This window comes from Felis catus, chromosome D1, assembly GCF_018350175.1.
Source record: "Felis catus isolate Fca126 chromosome D1, F.catus_Fca126_mat1.0, whole genome shotgun sequence".
NCBI classification, from domain to species: domain Eukaryota; kingdom Metazoa; phylum Chordata; class Mammalia; order Carnivora; family Felidae; genus Felis; species Felis catus.
Genome location: NC_058377.1, coordinates 112,883,986 through 112,898,276, shown reverse-complemented (window position 1 = coordinate 112,898,276; position 14,291 = coordinate 112,883,986). Strand labels below are relative to the sequence as shown.

Genomic DNA, 14,291 nt, shown 5'->3' with positions numbered 1-14,291 from the left:
ACTCAGGGACACCTGAAATGGGACACTCACCTGCTCGACCCCATGTGACCCAAGGGACTGGTGGGTTCGCTCATCAGACGTATTAAAGGGAGAGCACACCGGCCCACGTCTCTGCAATTAGTGCAAATGTCTCTCCTGTGGCCGCTCTCTGGTCCCTAAATCGATCTGTTTTCCCAGTTTCCGATTCCAGCTCCAGACAGAACACACGATCAATGTCAAGCGAGCAGCGTAGCCCAGCCACGGGATGCTCGACAAAAGATAGATTCCAGGTGGCCTGGCCCTCCCAACCCTTCTAAGTCTCGATGTGTCAAAGTAACAAAGTGTATTTAGATACAATTTAACTGATAGGGCACTTCAAAAACAAAAACAAAAACCTTCCCCTAGTTAAGGAAGTGTATTTAGATACAATTTAACTGACAGGGCTCTTCAAAAACAAAAAACAAAAACCTCCCCCTAGTTCTGCTTTAAAAGAGAGAACATAGTCACAATTGATGTTTATTCTCAGACTCAGTGATAGTATGATTTCATGTCTTTTTTATTGTTCATTTCCTGGAATAAAGGGAGGAAACTTAAAAACAAAAAATCTAGACCGACACGATTCCACCAGACTTTGTGAAATGTTGGGAATGTCTGGTAAGCTCTGTGGCCCACTTTGGTGGCCACCAGCCACGTGTGGTTTGCCAAGCACTTGGAATATGGCTGTGTGACCGGGGAACTGAATCTTAATGAATATGGCATCGGTTTGCCTGGGCCAGTGTGACCAGCGGCTGCTGTGACAGGCCACACGGGACTAGACTCTGACAAGCTGTGTATCTACTTTTCTGCAGTGACCTCTCTCCCTTCAGACCCCAAACCTGGTTAGCAGGTGAAAAGGGCCCAGGGCAAAAAGAAACTGCCCATTAAGATGTCAGTACGACTTGGGGCACCTGGGTGGCTCAGCTGGTTGAGCGTCTGACTCTTTTTTTTTTTTTTAATTTTTTTTTAACATTTATTTATTTTTGAGACAGAGACAGAGCATGAACGGGGGAGGGTCAGAGAGAGGGAGACACAGAATCAGAAGCAGGCTCCGGGCTCCGAGCTGGCAGCACAGAGCCCGACGCGGGGCTTGAACTCACTGACCGCGAGATCATGACCTGAGCCGAAGCCGGTCGCTTAACCGACTGAGCCACCAAGGCGCCCCTGACTCTTGATTTCTGCTCAGATCATGATCCCAGGGTCGTGAGATCGAGCCCTGCATCAGGTTCCACGCTGACAGCATGGAGCCTGCTCAGGATTCTCTCTTTCTCCCTCCCTCTCTCTCTCTGCCCCTCCCCCTCCTCAAAAGTAAATAAACATTAAAAAAAGATTTCAATACTCCTGAAAGCAATCTACAGACCCAATGCAATCTCTAGCAAAATCCCAATGACTTTTTTGCAGAAATAGAAAAATCCATCCAAAAATCCATATGACATCATGAGGACCCCCGAACAGCCAAAACGATACTGAATAAGAAGAACAAAGCTGAAGGATCTACGCTTCCTGATTTCAAAACTTCTGACAAAGCTACGTTATCAAAACAACGCGGCAGTGGCATAAAGAGAGACGCACAGCCTGATGGAACGGATGAGAGCCCAGAGGCCAACCCTCACACGTGGTCGAACAATCTGCAAGATTCTGCCAGATTCTGCCAAGACCGTCCAATGGGGGGACTTTCAGGAATGGTCTTGGGGGTACCCGACACGCACGTGCAGGAGAGTGAAGTTGGACCCTACCTCACACCATGTACAGAAATTCACTCAATGGATCAAAGCCCTAAATGTAAGAGCTATAGAAAGAATGCCCAGAGGAAAACACGGGGGGGGGGGGGGAAGCCTCATGACCCTGGGTTGGGCAGCGATTTCTTGGATGTGTCGCCAAGGGCACAGGTAACAGAAGAAAAAGTAGACAAACTGGACTTAAGACTGAAAACTTTTGTGCATCACAGAACACCACCCGCCGAGTGAGAAGGGACCCACAGAAGGAGAAAATCTCTGCACACACCGGAGGAGGGATTAGTATCCAGCATACATAAAGATCTACAACTCAACAACAAGGGATTCGATTTGAAAACGGGCAAAGGGCTTGAAGAGACGCATGAATGGCCAATAAGCACATGGGAAGACGCAGGACATCGCCAGTCCCCAGGGACATGCAAATCAAGGCCACAAGGAGATACTGCCTCACGCCCCTCAGGACAGATGGTGACTGTCATAGGAGCAGCGCCCTTCCCGCGGCTCCCCGAGCAGCTCCCCCCCGAGCCCAGGCAGGCGTCCACGGAGAGTGCGGTTGGTGCACTGCAGCCAGGGGAGATGTGGAAGAAACAAATGTTCACAAAAGCCCATCGTGATGGCCTATTTTGTGTCTAAGGGAAGCCCAGACAGGCGGCAAAACGCTATTCTGGGTGCGTCTTGGAGGGCATTTGACCTTAACGCTACAGGACCTACCCAGGGCTCTTAATAAAGCCAAATATTGTCTGAAGGAGATCCTCATTAAGTTGTTACTGCATGCAATACGGAAGCTACACACACACACACACACACACACACACACACACTTAGGTCACGTTAACAGAGGTCTGTTGTGTATATCATAGGAGGTGAGGATCCCAATGCACTGTAACCGGCATAAGCCCACCTGAGCTCCAGCTGGGACGCTCAAAAGTACTGCCCCGTTTTGAACGGCGCCAGGGGCAGAACCAGGTTCCAGTGCATTCCCTCCAGGATTCGGAGGCTGCAGCCTGTCTCGGTGGGAGGGGATCGCACCGTTGACTCTTGATGCGTGTGTGTGGGCGAGCCGGCGGCGGCAGCCTCCCGCGCGGGTGACACCGCTGCCTGGGGAAGCCGGGCTGTGCCTGCCTCATCCTGCCAGCTCCGGATTCCACGATGCAGGTGTGGGTGAGGGCGAGTTTCTTCTTTGAAGGTTTTCATTAACGAAAATAAACGTGGCTTGAAAGGGAACCACGGGTTTCGAAGCCTTCCGATCCCGGGTGTTCACGAGGTCCGGCTGACGTCAACATAAATGGGAGCACGAGGTCCGGAAAACGGTGGCCGCGGAATGCGGTTTGGGGAGCAGCTACGGTTCCATAAGAGGAGAGGCAGGTGGCCCAGAAGATCAGCTCGTCCGCTCCATCGGGGGCTCAAAACGTGGGCAGTGGGCGGCAAATCCGGTGCCCACTCCCCGGCCTGGCTTCGTCGGAAGGGCTGTGCAGCGGGATGGCTCTGAGCGAGGCGGGGAGCGGTCCCCGCGGGCCGTCTGGGAACCCGCGGCTTCTCGAACGAAGCCAAGGGGTGTGAATGCGGGAGCTGATGCCAGGACTTGACTGCACGTGGGCCAAGAATGTGAAGGGGGAAACAATAGAAGGACGGAAAGGCACGTCCTTCAGCCTGGCGTGTGCCTGGCATCCTCCCTCCGCAGGGACGCTCTGCTCCCAGGCTGGGCCGCTTTACTCGTGAGCCCACCCCTCCCTCAGCTCTGGGCCCTGGCCTCGCTTCCTCCTGGAAGCCCTCCCGGACATCCCCTGACTCACTCACCTCCCCCGAGTCCCCTTGGAGCCCCACCTGTGTGGGTTGTCGGGCTCTTGAGGGGACTGGGGGCTTGGCGGGGCTCACGGTCCAGCCTGTGAGAAGGAGGGGGTTCTGAGGTCCTTGGTCCTGGGGAATTTTGCTCTTCGGGTTCTGGACAGGGAGGTTTTGTCCACGCCAATCACGAAGATATGAATCTGCTCTCTGCGGGTGGCTCCCCAGACAGCCGCGCTGGGGTCACTCGGCCCCTCTTATTTCCAACCTGGTTTCCAAGTCGGGGCTCTGGAGTCCCCACCTCCTTCCATAAAGCCCCTCCCCGACACCTAGGAGCCCGCCCAGGACCCTGAGGTGCAGAGTAGCAGAGGGCCTCCCCCCCCAACCCCCATTCCCAGGGGCTCCTGGGTAATTGGTGGGAGGGGGTGGAGTTTTACAAGCACCCCAGGTGACGCAAATGCACAGCCAGGCAGATGAACTGGGTCCCTTGGGGGGGCCCCCAACCTGCAAAGCCACGGGCCACAGACAGCTCAGCTCAAATTGGCTCACTTACTGAGCCAGGGCCCGGGGAACCGAATGCCAGACGCGCGGGTTCTGGGGCGCGAAGGTCTCCCCCCGCCGCTTACGAAGGATCGTGGAATGGAAGGAGCAAGGAGGGAGGGACGGCTTGGCTGGATCTGGCTGCTGTCCTTGTGCGGAAGCAGGAGGTCCGGTGGGTGTGGGTACATGACCCCCGCCCCCAACACACGCACAAACGCCTCTCTATTTTAGAAATAGGTCACTTGGAGCAAAGCACTGCGAGTGGCATACTCCCCCCACCCCTGTGGGCTGCTGGGATTCCAGCTCTGGGCTCGGGGCGGGGGTACGCAAGGGAGGAGCAGGGCGGACCCGCCAGGGGTCTGTGACCCCAGAAAGTCACCAGGGGTCCCCCCTGCACCCGGAGGGGAGGGGAAGAGGCTGGCGCATCTGAGAGCGGGCCTGTGTGTGCAGAGTGAGCAGGAGCCCCCAGCCCTAGGGACACAGTCCGGGTGCAGCTGGCACGGGGTCCCACGTCTCAGGGACGGGGGTGGAGGGGGGGGGGCGGTGCGTGGCCCAGGCCTGCAGCCAGCCCCACCCCTTCCCCCTGGCCCGAGTGCTGTTTCCTGCACTTTCTGGCCTCCGGCCAGGGTAGGTCTTTAGGGACCCTGGGTCAGAGCCTTCCTGACAAACAAAGATGGGGGCACTCTAGGAACGATGATCCCTGCCCCCCCCAACCCAGGGCAGGCCACCCCTTTCCTGGTGAGAGAGAGGAGCGGCAGAAAGGGGACCCTCCCAGTGGGCACCTCTGCCCCAGCCCCGAGTACGGGCCCCGGGGATGGAGTCTTCTCGGCGGGCCCAAGTGAGCTCCACGCATCTGTGGACTCTGGCTTCTCCGCGGCACCCTCCTCGCCTCCGCAGCCCCTCTGTCCCCTGCCCTGCCTCCAGGCTGGCCAGGGGCCCCTGCTGAGATGGGCAGAGGGAAGGCTGTGCTCCGGCAGAACCAGGGGCCCGTCTCTGCAGCCCTGCCACGTGCCCCCTGGTTCCCGGGTGGGCAGGGGTGAGGGTGACGGCTCCTCTCTCTCTCTGCAGGGCCAGTGGGGTATTGCTGTTTTCTGGGGCTCTCCTGCAGGTGCACTCCCTTACTTAGGGACCCCCCCCCCTCCCGAAACCCAGTATGAGGTTCTCTGGATATGCTTAATGGCTCCTGGACACCCAGGGCTCTGAGTGCTATTCTGACCTGGTCGGAACAGCTCTCTCCCTGCTAATTCACACTAAGGATGTGAATGCTTGCCAGTAGCTTATCTGGGATCTTTCACTAAGAAGCTCGGCATTCTTACTGGGAGGCACAACCTTATTCATCTTGATCCGAAAGGGGTTTGTGGACAGGGGTTCCGGGGGGGCTCAGTCAGTTGAGCATCCGACTTAGGCTCAGGTCATGATCTCACGGTTCGTGGATTCAAGCCCCGCGTTGGGCTCTGTGCTGACAGCTCAGAGCCTGGAGCCTGGAGTCTGTTTCGGAGTCTGTGTCTCCCTCTCTCTGTCTGCCCCTCCCCTGCTCACACTCTGTCTCTCTCTCTGTCTCTCAAAAATAAATAAATGTTAAAAAATTTTTTTAAAAAAAGAATACGGACTTCAAGCTGTATCACAAAGCTGTCATCATCAAGACAGTATGGTCCTGGCACAAGAACAGACACTCAGGTCAATGGAACAGAATAGAGAACCCAGAAGTGGACCCACAAACGTATGGCCAACTAATCTTTGACAAAGCAGGAAAGAATATCCGATGGAATAAAGACAGTCTCTTCAGCAAGGGGTGCTGGGAAAACTGGACAGCGACACGCAGAAGAATGAACCCGGACCACTTTCTTACACCAGACACAAAAATAAACTCAAAATGGATGAAAGTCCTAAGTGTAAGACAGGAAGCCATCAAAGTCCTTGAGGAGAAAGCAGCAAGAAACCTCTTTGACCTCGGCCGCAGCAACTTCTTACTCCACACGTCTCCGGAAGCAAGGGAAACAGAAACAAAAATGAACTATTGGGACCTCATCAAAATCAAAAGCTTCTGCACAGCGAAGGAAACAATCAGCAAAACTGAAAGGCAACCGACGGAATGGGAGAAGGTATTTGCAAACAACATATCAGATAAAGGGTTAGTATCCAAAATCTATAAAGAATTTATCAAACTCAACACCCAAAAAATAATCCAGAGAAGAAATGGGCAAAAGACATGAATAGACACTTCTCCAAAGAAGACCTCCAGATGGCCGACTGACACATGAAAAAATGCTCCACATCACTCACCATCAGGAAAATACACATCAAAACCACAGCGAGACACCACCTGACACCGGTCAGAATGGCTCCCATGAGCAACTCAGGCAACGACAGATGTTGGCGAGGATGCGGAGAGAGAGGGTCTCTTTTGCACTGCTGGTGGGAATGCAAGCTGGTGCAGCCACGCTGGAAAATAGTACGGAGGTTCCTCCAAAAACTAAAAATAGAACTACCCTACGACCCAGCAATCGCACTACGAGGCATTTATCCACGGGATACAGGTGTGCTGTTTCGAAGGGACACACGCACCCCCATGTTTATAGCAGCCCTATCGACAACAGCCAAAGGATGGAAAGAGCCCAAATGGCCACTGATGGATGAATGGATCAAGAAGATGTGGGATATAGATACAACGGAGTCTTACTCGGCCATCAAAAAGAATGAAATCTTGCCATTTGCAACTACGTGGACGGAACTAGACGGTATTACGCTAAACGAAATTAGGCAGAGAAAGACAAATGTCATATGACTTCGCTCATAGGAGGACTTTAAGAGACAGAACAGATGACCATAAGGGAAGGGAAGCAAAAATAATATAAAAACAGGGAGGGGGACAAAACATAAGAGTCTCTTAAATATGGAGAACAAACAGAGGGTTACTGGGGGGGTTGTGAGGGGCGGAGGGGCTAAATGGGGGAGGGGCACTAAGGAATCTACTCCTGAAATCATGGTTGCCCTATATGCTAACTAACTTGGATGTAAATTTTAAAAATAAAATAAAATAAAAAAAGAATAGCCATGGGGCGGGGGTGGGGAAAGGTGAGGATGATGGGTCAGGTGTCTCTGAAACTTTATTCTGGCAGACGGCCCAGCAGGTTGTTCAACAAGCCTCAGACTCCCCCCTCCTGTAAAATGGAAATTTTAACACCCCTTCTTGGCCAGGTTTTCAGGAGGGTTCCATGAGAGAATGCCCGTGAACAGCAGGGCCCTGTGCCCGGCATCCAGTAGGCGCTCCGTTAATGCTCCGTGGTGTCTCAGCGGTCAAGACGGGTGAGGACTGGTGCTGGCATTGGCCCTGGTCCTTCACAGCGATCGTCATCAACTCACCAACGCACAGAGCTGTCCCCCCTGCCTGTCAAGGGGCTCTCACCTTGTGAACTAGGCAGCCTCTGGCTCCAGCCTGGCCTCGGCCCCGCCCACCTGCTCCTCCTGCACCCGCCTCCCCCCTGCAGCTCCGCACCGAAAGGATGGCAAGGATTGGGCGATCCCACAGAATCTCCAGTGGCCAGTTCCGCAAACCCTTACCCCACGGTGACCTCTGCTGGTCACTGGGAAGAAGGAAGCTGCTCAGGGAGAAGTGGGGAGCAGGGAAAATCTCACGCATGCCCGGGGCGGGGCGAGAACAGGCTGGAAGCCGCCCGGTGGGGGTGGGCGTGCGGGGCTGGGGCTGGCTGCGGAGGGCTTGCTTAGGGAGGGCGCTCACCCCCCTACCGGCTACGCTCACCTGCAGGAAGCGGCCGGCCGGGGACACCAGGCAGGGATGCCGTGATGCGTCTGCCGGCCAAGACACGCCGGAGATCGCCTAGGACCGACCGCCAGAAGCGGGAGAGGCGCCTGGACCAGACTTCCCCTCGGCCCCTGGGAGGAAGCAGCCTTACCTAGGCCGTGATCTCAGACCTGCAGCCTCCAGGTCTGGGAGGCGCTAAATGCCTGCTGTTCAGCCCCCTGTCTGGGGGCTTGGTTACAGCCGCCCCAGGACACTGATACGCACCTAGGGGTGCAGGTGGAAGACTGAGGCACCCCAGGGCCCTGACAAGGGTCTTAGGCGGGCTCATGAGGGGGTGACAGGTGACCAGCCGGTGTCAGAAGGGCCCTGAGGCCGGGTTTTGATCACTTGGCCTGTGAGTGGCCAAACCACTCCGGCCTGGAGAAAGGAGAAAACATCTCAGGTGCAGCAGAGGAGAGGGGCTGGGTGGGGGGCTCACCAGCTCAGGATCCCAGCAGGCCGTGGGCCCAGGCCCTCACCACCTGCTTCGGGGAGCGCCTGTCCCTCCTGCTCACACCTGTTTGGCCCCCCTGCCCCCCCTCCCCACCCACCCAGCTCTCGTGACTTTGTTGACTTTCTGGCTTGACTCTGAGCCCCTGCAGCGAGGTGCCGCCCATAAGGATCTCCAGATCCCCCCCGAAGGTTTCCCGGCGCGGACACCAAGGCGGTCCGGCCGCGCGTTCGGCGATGGCATCTGTGGGAAGCCCTTAGCCCGGCGCCTGGCACCTTGCAAGGCCTCCTTGCTGATGCACCGGCCGCAGCAACCCCTGCCTCGCCCACCCGTGTGCCCTGCACCCTCCGGATGTTGCAGAGAACTCGGGCAGGGCCGACAGAAATGAGAAGGAGCTTGCGCAAGAAGAGGGAGAGGAGACAGCCTCGCCAGGCCGGGGACGGGGAGGAGTGAGCTGGGATTTCAGCAGCTGACAGGCCCCGTCTGAGCCAGGAGGGCCTGCTGGTCCTGACTTCTCCTTCGCACAGCTGACAAGGACGTCGAGCCGAGGCCCGTGGCTCCCGAAGGCTGCAGGGTGTCCGGATAGCGGTGGGGGCGGCCCGCAGGCCCCGGGCCCCGGGCAGGAGGCTCTGAGCGAATGTAGCTGTGGCTCCACCGTCTCCCAGGGTGCGGGGCCCCTGGGGCCTGGCTTCCCTCTCTTTGCAGGGGCCCTGGGAGCTGGTCTGCTCTGCAGGTGGGCCGGCAGGTGGCGGGTTCGAGTTGGCTCGGCCCCGCAGTTATTACCAAGGTGCCCTGGACGGAGCCCTGGGTGCACCTTTCGACCCCCCTGGGGAGTGAAGCAGGAAGGTCCCACCTCCTGGGCGCCATTTGGGCAGACAGACTGCGAGCAGACGGGCGGAACTTAACCAGCCCGCCCAAGGTCAAGCTGGGCCCACTCTCAGCAGCCCCTCCCTGCTTGCTCCCAAACTTCCCCATCGGCAGGGCAGGGCGCTGTGCCTCCTCTCCAGGGCCTCGCCGCGCCCCCAACCACTGCAGATCCTCGCAGGGCCTCGGAGGGAGGGAGGCGTCTCCCCCCTGCTCAGTTCTGTCCAACACCTTCCAGGGGCTTCCCTCGGCCCCTCGTCCGGGCAGCCGCACGCTGGGTCTGGAGGCGGCCCCGCTTCTGCCGCCGGGCTGTTTGCTCCCTGCACACCTCCGAGGCCTCCTCCATGGCTCTCCAGGCCACGCTCCGTGCTCTGTCGTGGCCCCCGGGTGCCCGCACACATGTGTCTCCTGGTGCCTGGTGGCCTGGGCTCAGGACTCCCTCCCTGGGGGGCTGATTCCCTGGGACTGGGCCTCCTGGGTTGGTGACGGCCACTCTGCCCTGCGCGAACCGTTTGACCTCGAAAGTTACCGAACGTCGGGGCGGGTGGAATTTGAGGGGGACCCGAAGACCCTTCTTGGGCCTGGAGCCTGTGAGTGTAGGAGGCGTGGCTCCTGGGATGTCGTCGTATGATTTGGCGACAGGGATGCGAGCCCCCTGCTTGGTTGACTTTGGGTTCATGGAAAGGGAAACCGGGGGTCAGACCCGGGGGAGGGGGGGCTCCTGAGTGAGAGAGGCCTCTGCACAAGAGAGGGTCTCCATGGCCGGCTTGCAGGTAGAGGAACCCCGTGGCAGGGAACTCGGGGCGGCCGGCTGGCAGTCCGCGAGGGAACGGACGGGACCTCAGTCCTACAGCTGCAGGGAATCGAATTCGGCCAATAACCCGAATCAGGAGGAGCCCAGCTGGCAACGTGATTTCTGTCTGTGGGGCTCTGAGCACAGGAAACAGTAGCTGGGGGTCAGTTCTGTTTTTAAATATTTATTTATTGACGCACGCACAGAGAGAGAGGGGGAGGAGCAGAGGGAAAAGGAGACAGAGAATCCCAAGCAGGCTCCGAGCTGTCAGCACAGAGCCCGACCCAGGGCTCGAACTCACGAACCGTGGGAGGGTGAGCTGAGCTGAAATCAAGAGTCGGATGCTGACCCGACGGAGCCCCCAGGCGCCCCGTAGCTGGGGGTCATCTTAAGCCGCATGTTTGTGACAATTTGTTCCACGGCACTAGCTGACCACTACGACTGCCGCGTGCCTCCGTTTCCCCAGCTGTGAAATGGGGTCATGGGGCCCTTACTCACAGGGAGTTGTGGGGGTTCAGGGAGGCCCCAGGGCAGTGCCCTCAGGAAGCAGGAGGGAGGCATGGTCACAGCGATCATCACAGAGCCCTGTGCTCCGCGTGCCCCACTGCTCTATTCCCCATCTTGTCAGCTCTTTTCTGGGGCCCGCGGTGCCGTGGGGGCCGGATGGGGGCCGTGTGCAGCTCTTCCCTGCCCTTCCTGGCCCCGAAGGAGGTTACACAGGACAGTGCCCATAAATGTTTGCTGAAAACAGCCATGGCCGGACAGACAGACGAGCCGCCGGTCAGAGAAGGGGCGTGCATCCCACATGGGGTCCGGCGGGCCCCGGCTGTTATGCTTGGAGCAAGCAAGCAAGGCCGATTGACGGAAGGGCCGATCTCTCAGGGGTTCCCTGGTGAGACGGTGGGTTCCTTTCCCGGGGTGGGAGCCGGCCTCCTGCTGAGCCAGTCCTCAGGGCCCCAGTGAGCTGGGGAAGGAGCCCAGAGACACGGGAGCCGGGGCGGCCCAAGGGATGGGAGGGGGAGAGCCAGGGACCCGGGGCTCGGGGCGGCAGGGGTCTGGAGGACGGACGTGTGTGTGACAGGGATGGATGGGACAGCTGAGGCCTGCCATCTGGAAGACGCTGGCTTCTTCTGACTCAGTCTGCCAGCTGAGATGTGAAATTTGCCAGCTGGAAATCAAGGCCCAGAAGGGCCCTGGGACACATCCAGGGTCACCCTGGGGCTGGGCAGAGAGCGGGCTCTTCTGGCTGGCAGGGGCTGGGCATCATTGCCTGCCCTGGCTTCGCCCAGGGGAGAGAGAGGGGGAGGGACCTCTGCCGAGCCCTCGGTGGGGGCTGGGGGTGGGACAGGAGGCCCATGTGGGACCCGGATGGTCTCAGTCCCTGGTGGCTCCTTGGGAAGGGAAGCAGGAGCCCAGCCAGGAGGCTTGTCCCCCCCTCATTGCTCACACAGGCCCAACTGTACCCCCAAAATGTCTAGTACCTTCACCTCTTCCTCTGACTCCCGCCAGCTCCCAGCCCCCCCCCCCCCCACCTCGGCCCTGCCCTTGGTTGGCCACAGGTTCCCTGCAGAAGAGACCTTAAATCTCACCAGCCGGAGGCTCCACCCAAAGGTGGTAGGAACACCTCCAGTGGCCCCGCAGCCCCTCCTGTGGGGAGAGGCCAGGCTCTGACCCCCGGGGGTGGCGGGGAGGGGCCCGGGCCCAACGCCTGGCTCCCTCTGCTCTCTCTGCTCTCCTCCTTCCCTGGCTGTGGGCGAGGAGCTTGGGGCCTGAGTCGCCTGCTTGGTATTCCTCTCCTCACCTCCTCCACGCAGGCGGCCAAGGCGGGGAGCCAGCCGGAGGCCTGGGAATGTCGAGGAACCAAGAGCAGCGTGCTCTGAGGGGCAGCGGGTAGGGTCCGGCCCTGGGAGAGGCACACAGTCTCCTAAGAGGGTCACCGCCCAGCCTGGGGCCCCTTCAGGGGACGGGGCGCCGAGCAGACCTGATATCCCCTTGCCGTGGAGGCCAGGAAGCTCCCCGGGGAGGTCTGGGTGGCTGCCCTGCTGGCCTCGGGTGGAGGGGTCTTACCTGCTGGGATGGGGGCTCAGCCCGGCCGTGGGGGCAGGTGCCCCGGGGTCAGAGCCCAGAGCGACGCCAGGCACCCCCAGAGAGCCTTCTGTGTAGCCTCGCGTACCCGGAGCATCTCACCGAGCACAGGGACTTTAAGCACCCGGCCTGTGGGCACAGGGTCTCGTCCCTACAAGCCTTTCAGGAGCCCCCTAACTACCTGAGACGTGTCTGCCCTCCAAGGCGAGTAGAAGACACACGGCAAAGCTAATGGTTGTCGGGGCGCCCCGGGGGCTCAGTCAGTTGAGCGTCCGCCTCTTGATTTCGGCGCGGGGCGCGATTCCGGGGTCATGGGATCGAGCCCCGTGCCGGGTTCCGCGCTGAGCACATTCTCTCTCCCTCTGCCCCTCTCCCCTGCTCGTTTTCTCTCTCTCTAAAAAAAGTTAAATAAAGCAAAGCTCACGATTGTTTAAAGGGCCCGTGACCACAGCTGACGCACACAAAGCGTGAGGTCACGACGTGCCAGCCACTCTCCCCCGCCCCCCACCCCCCCACGGGCTCGCCTAACTCTCACACGACTGGCCAGGCCCGCACGAGTATTCATACCACCATCCCATTTCACAGACAGGGAAGGCAAGGCACAGAGCGGATGCGGGCGTGGCCCGGGACACGAAGCTGGGAGGAAGGTGGACGACGGGGACCGGGCCCCACAGCGCCTCCATGCAGCGCCCGTTTGGCCCGCCAGCTCTGCGGACTTGCTCTCCCCCGGAGAAACCTCCAGCCCAGAAGCCTCTCCCCCCACGGCCCACCCAGGGTCCCGAGGGGCCGCTACTGCCCCGAGGGTGCTAACAGCGCCCCCTGCCCCGTGTTCTGAACCGCGTGCCTTGGCTGCAGCCGCCTCTCGTTACGTAAAGGCAGGAGGAGGGAGCGCCTCGGTGGAGGCCTCGGAGGCGCGGGCGCTGACCTTCCCGGGCACCCGGAGGGCATCGGCCTGCCCTGGCACGGGCACATCTATGCAGCCGCCACGAAACTCGGAGAAGTGAGGAACTCACCCAAACGTGGAGCCGGGAGGGGGCTGGGTTTGCTCCTTCCCCCAGCACCTCAGTGCTGTCCCACACGGGAGCATCGGTCGGCACTGTCCCCCCCCCCGTGATGCCGGGGGTCCCTGGACCTCAGGCTGGGGGTCAGCTCCCCCTGAGATCTCAGGCCTGAGGCCAGGCTTCCTCCAGCACGAGGGGCGTCCAGGCCCCGCACGGTGTCCCGGAGAACCGGCTCTGCACAGGGTCCCCCCCGCCAGCCTCAGGGGCCGGGGAAGCAGACCCCGCGGACCCCACAGTCTCCCCCCAGGCCCAGGATCTCCCCCTCACCGCCCTGAGCACCTCTCCGCCTGGTCCTCCATTCTGCCAATGCCCCCTCTCCCAAGTCTGGTTTTTAAAAAAGAAATTGTTGAGGGCAAAGCCTCCAAAAGTCGCTGCGAAGGGATGGGCGTGCTTCCCAAGTGACCACGAAGGGGGCGCTTGTCTGCCCACAAGTCCCCAAGCTCCCGTCCTGCCAGGCGTCCCCGCCCGGGAAGGGAGGCCGGCCCAGGTCCCCTGGAGGTGGCGCCGGCCCGAGCGAGCGCCCGGGACGTGGGTGCAATGCAGCACGGTGCGGCCGCCCTGGCCCCGCTGCCCACTCGGCTCGGCCGCGGGACGCCGGTGGCCCGGCACGGCTGGGGGCGCCGGGCAAAGCCAGCACCAGGCTGGCCGGCGCGCCAGCCCCCAGGGAACTTGGAAGAAGTCAGCAGAAAACCGGGCGCTCCCGCCACCTGCCGCTCCCCGGCCCCCTCCCCACGCGGCTCCAGATTCCCCAAGTCCACAGCGCCCACCACCCCCACCTGCCGCGTGGCCCTTCCCCGCGGGCCCGGGGGAGCCCCCTCCCCAGGCGGCACTCACCGTGCAGCAAGGCATAGGGGCGCAGGCTCGCTCCCCGCTCCGGGCTGGTCTCCTCTGCTCCACCGCCTGCCTCACGGCTGTGCCAGCCAGATGGCTCAGCCAATGCCACGGACCCCGGGGGCCCCCAGCCGGGTCTTCTTGGAGGGGACCCTGCCGCTCCTGAGCTGGCCAAGGTGCGCAGGGAGTGTCTGACTGGTGGCCGGGGACGGGGGGCGGTCCCGGGGGGCTGTGCGGCAGGGGGCAGGGTGCGGTGGCCGGCAGGGTCAGGGGGTGACCGCAGGGGACCTCAGCTCCCGGGGGCTGTGGAGGTCAGCATCCTCGCTGTCCT

The 14,291-nt window shown here is 60.3% G+C and overlaps 1 protein-coding gene across 1 annotated transcript in view; it reads right to left on the bottom strand.

Annotated features, from left to right (window-relative positions):
• Positions 1–13,988, bottom strand: part of OSBPL5 (oxysterol binding protein like 5) — a 79,518-nt gene extending 65,530 nt beyond the window's left edge. Inside the window, exon 1 of the mRNA XM_019812839.3 lies at positions 13,964–13,988. Within this exon, the coding sequence (XP_019668398.2) occupies positions 13,964–13,978 (15 nt within the window). The 5' untranslated portion in view covers positions 13,979–13,988. The remainder of the gene's footprint in view (positions 1–13,963) is intronic.
• Positions 13,989–14,291: the final 303 nt, after the last annotated feature.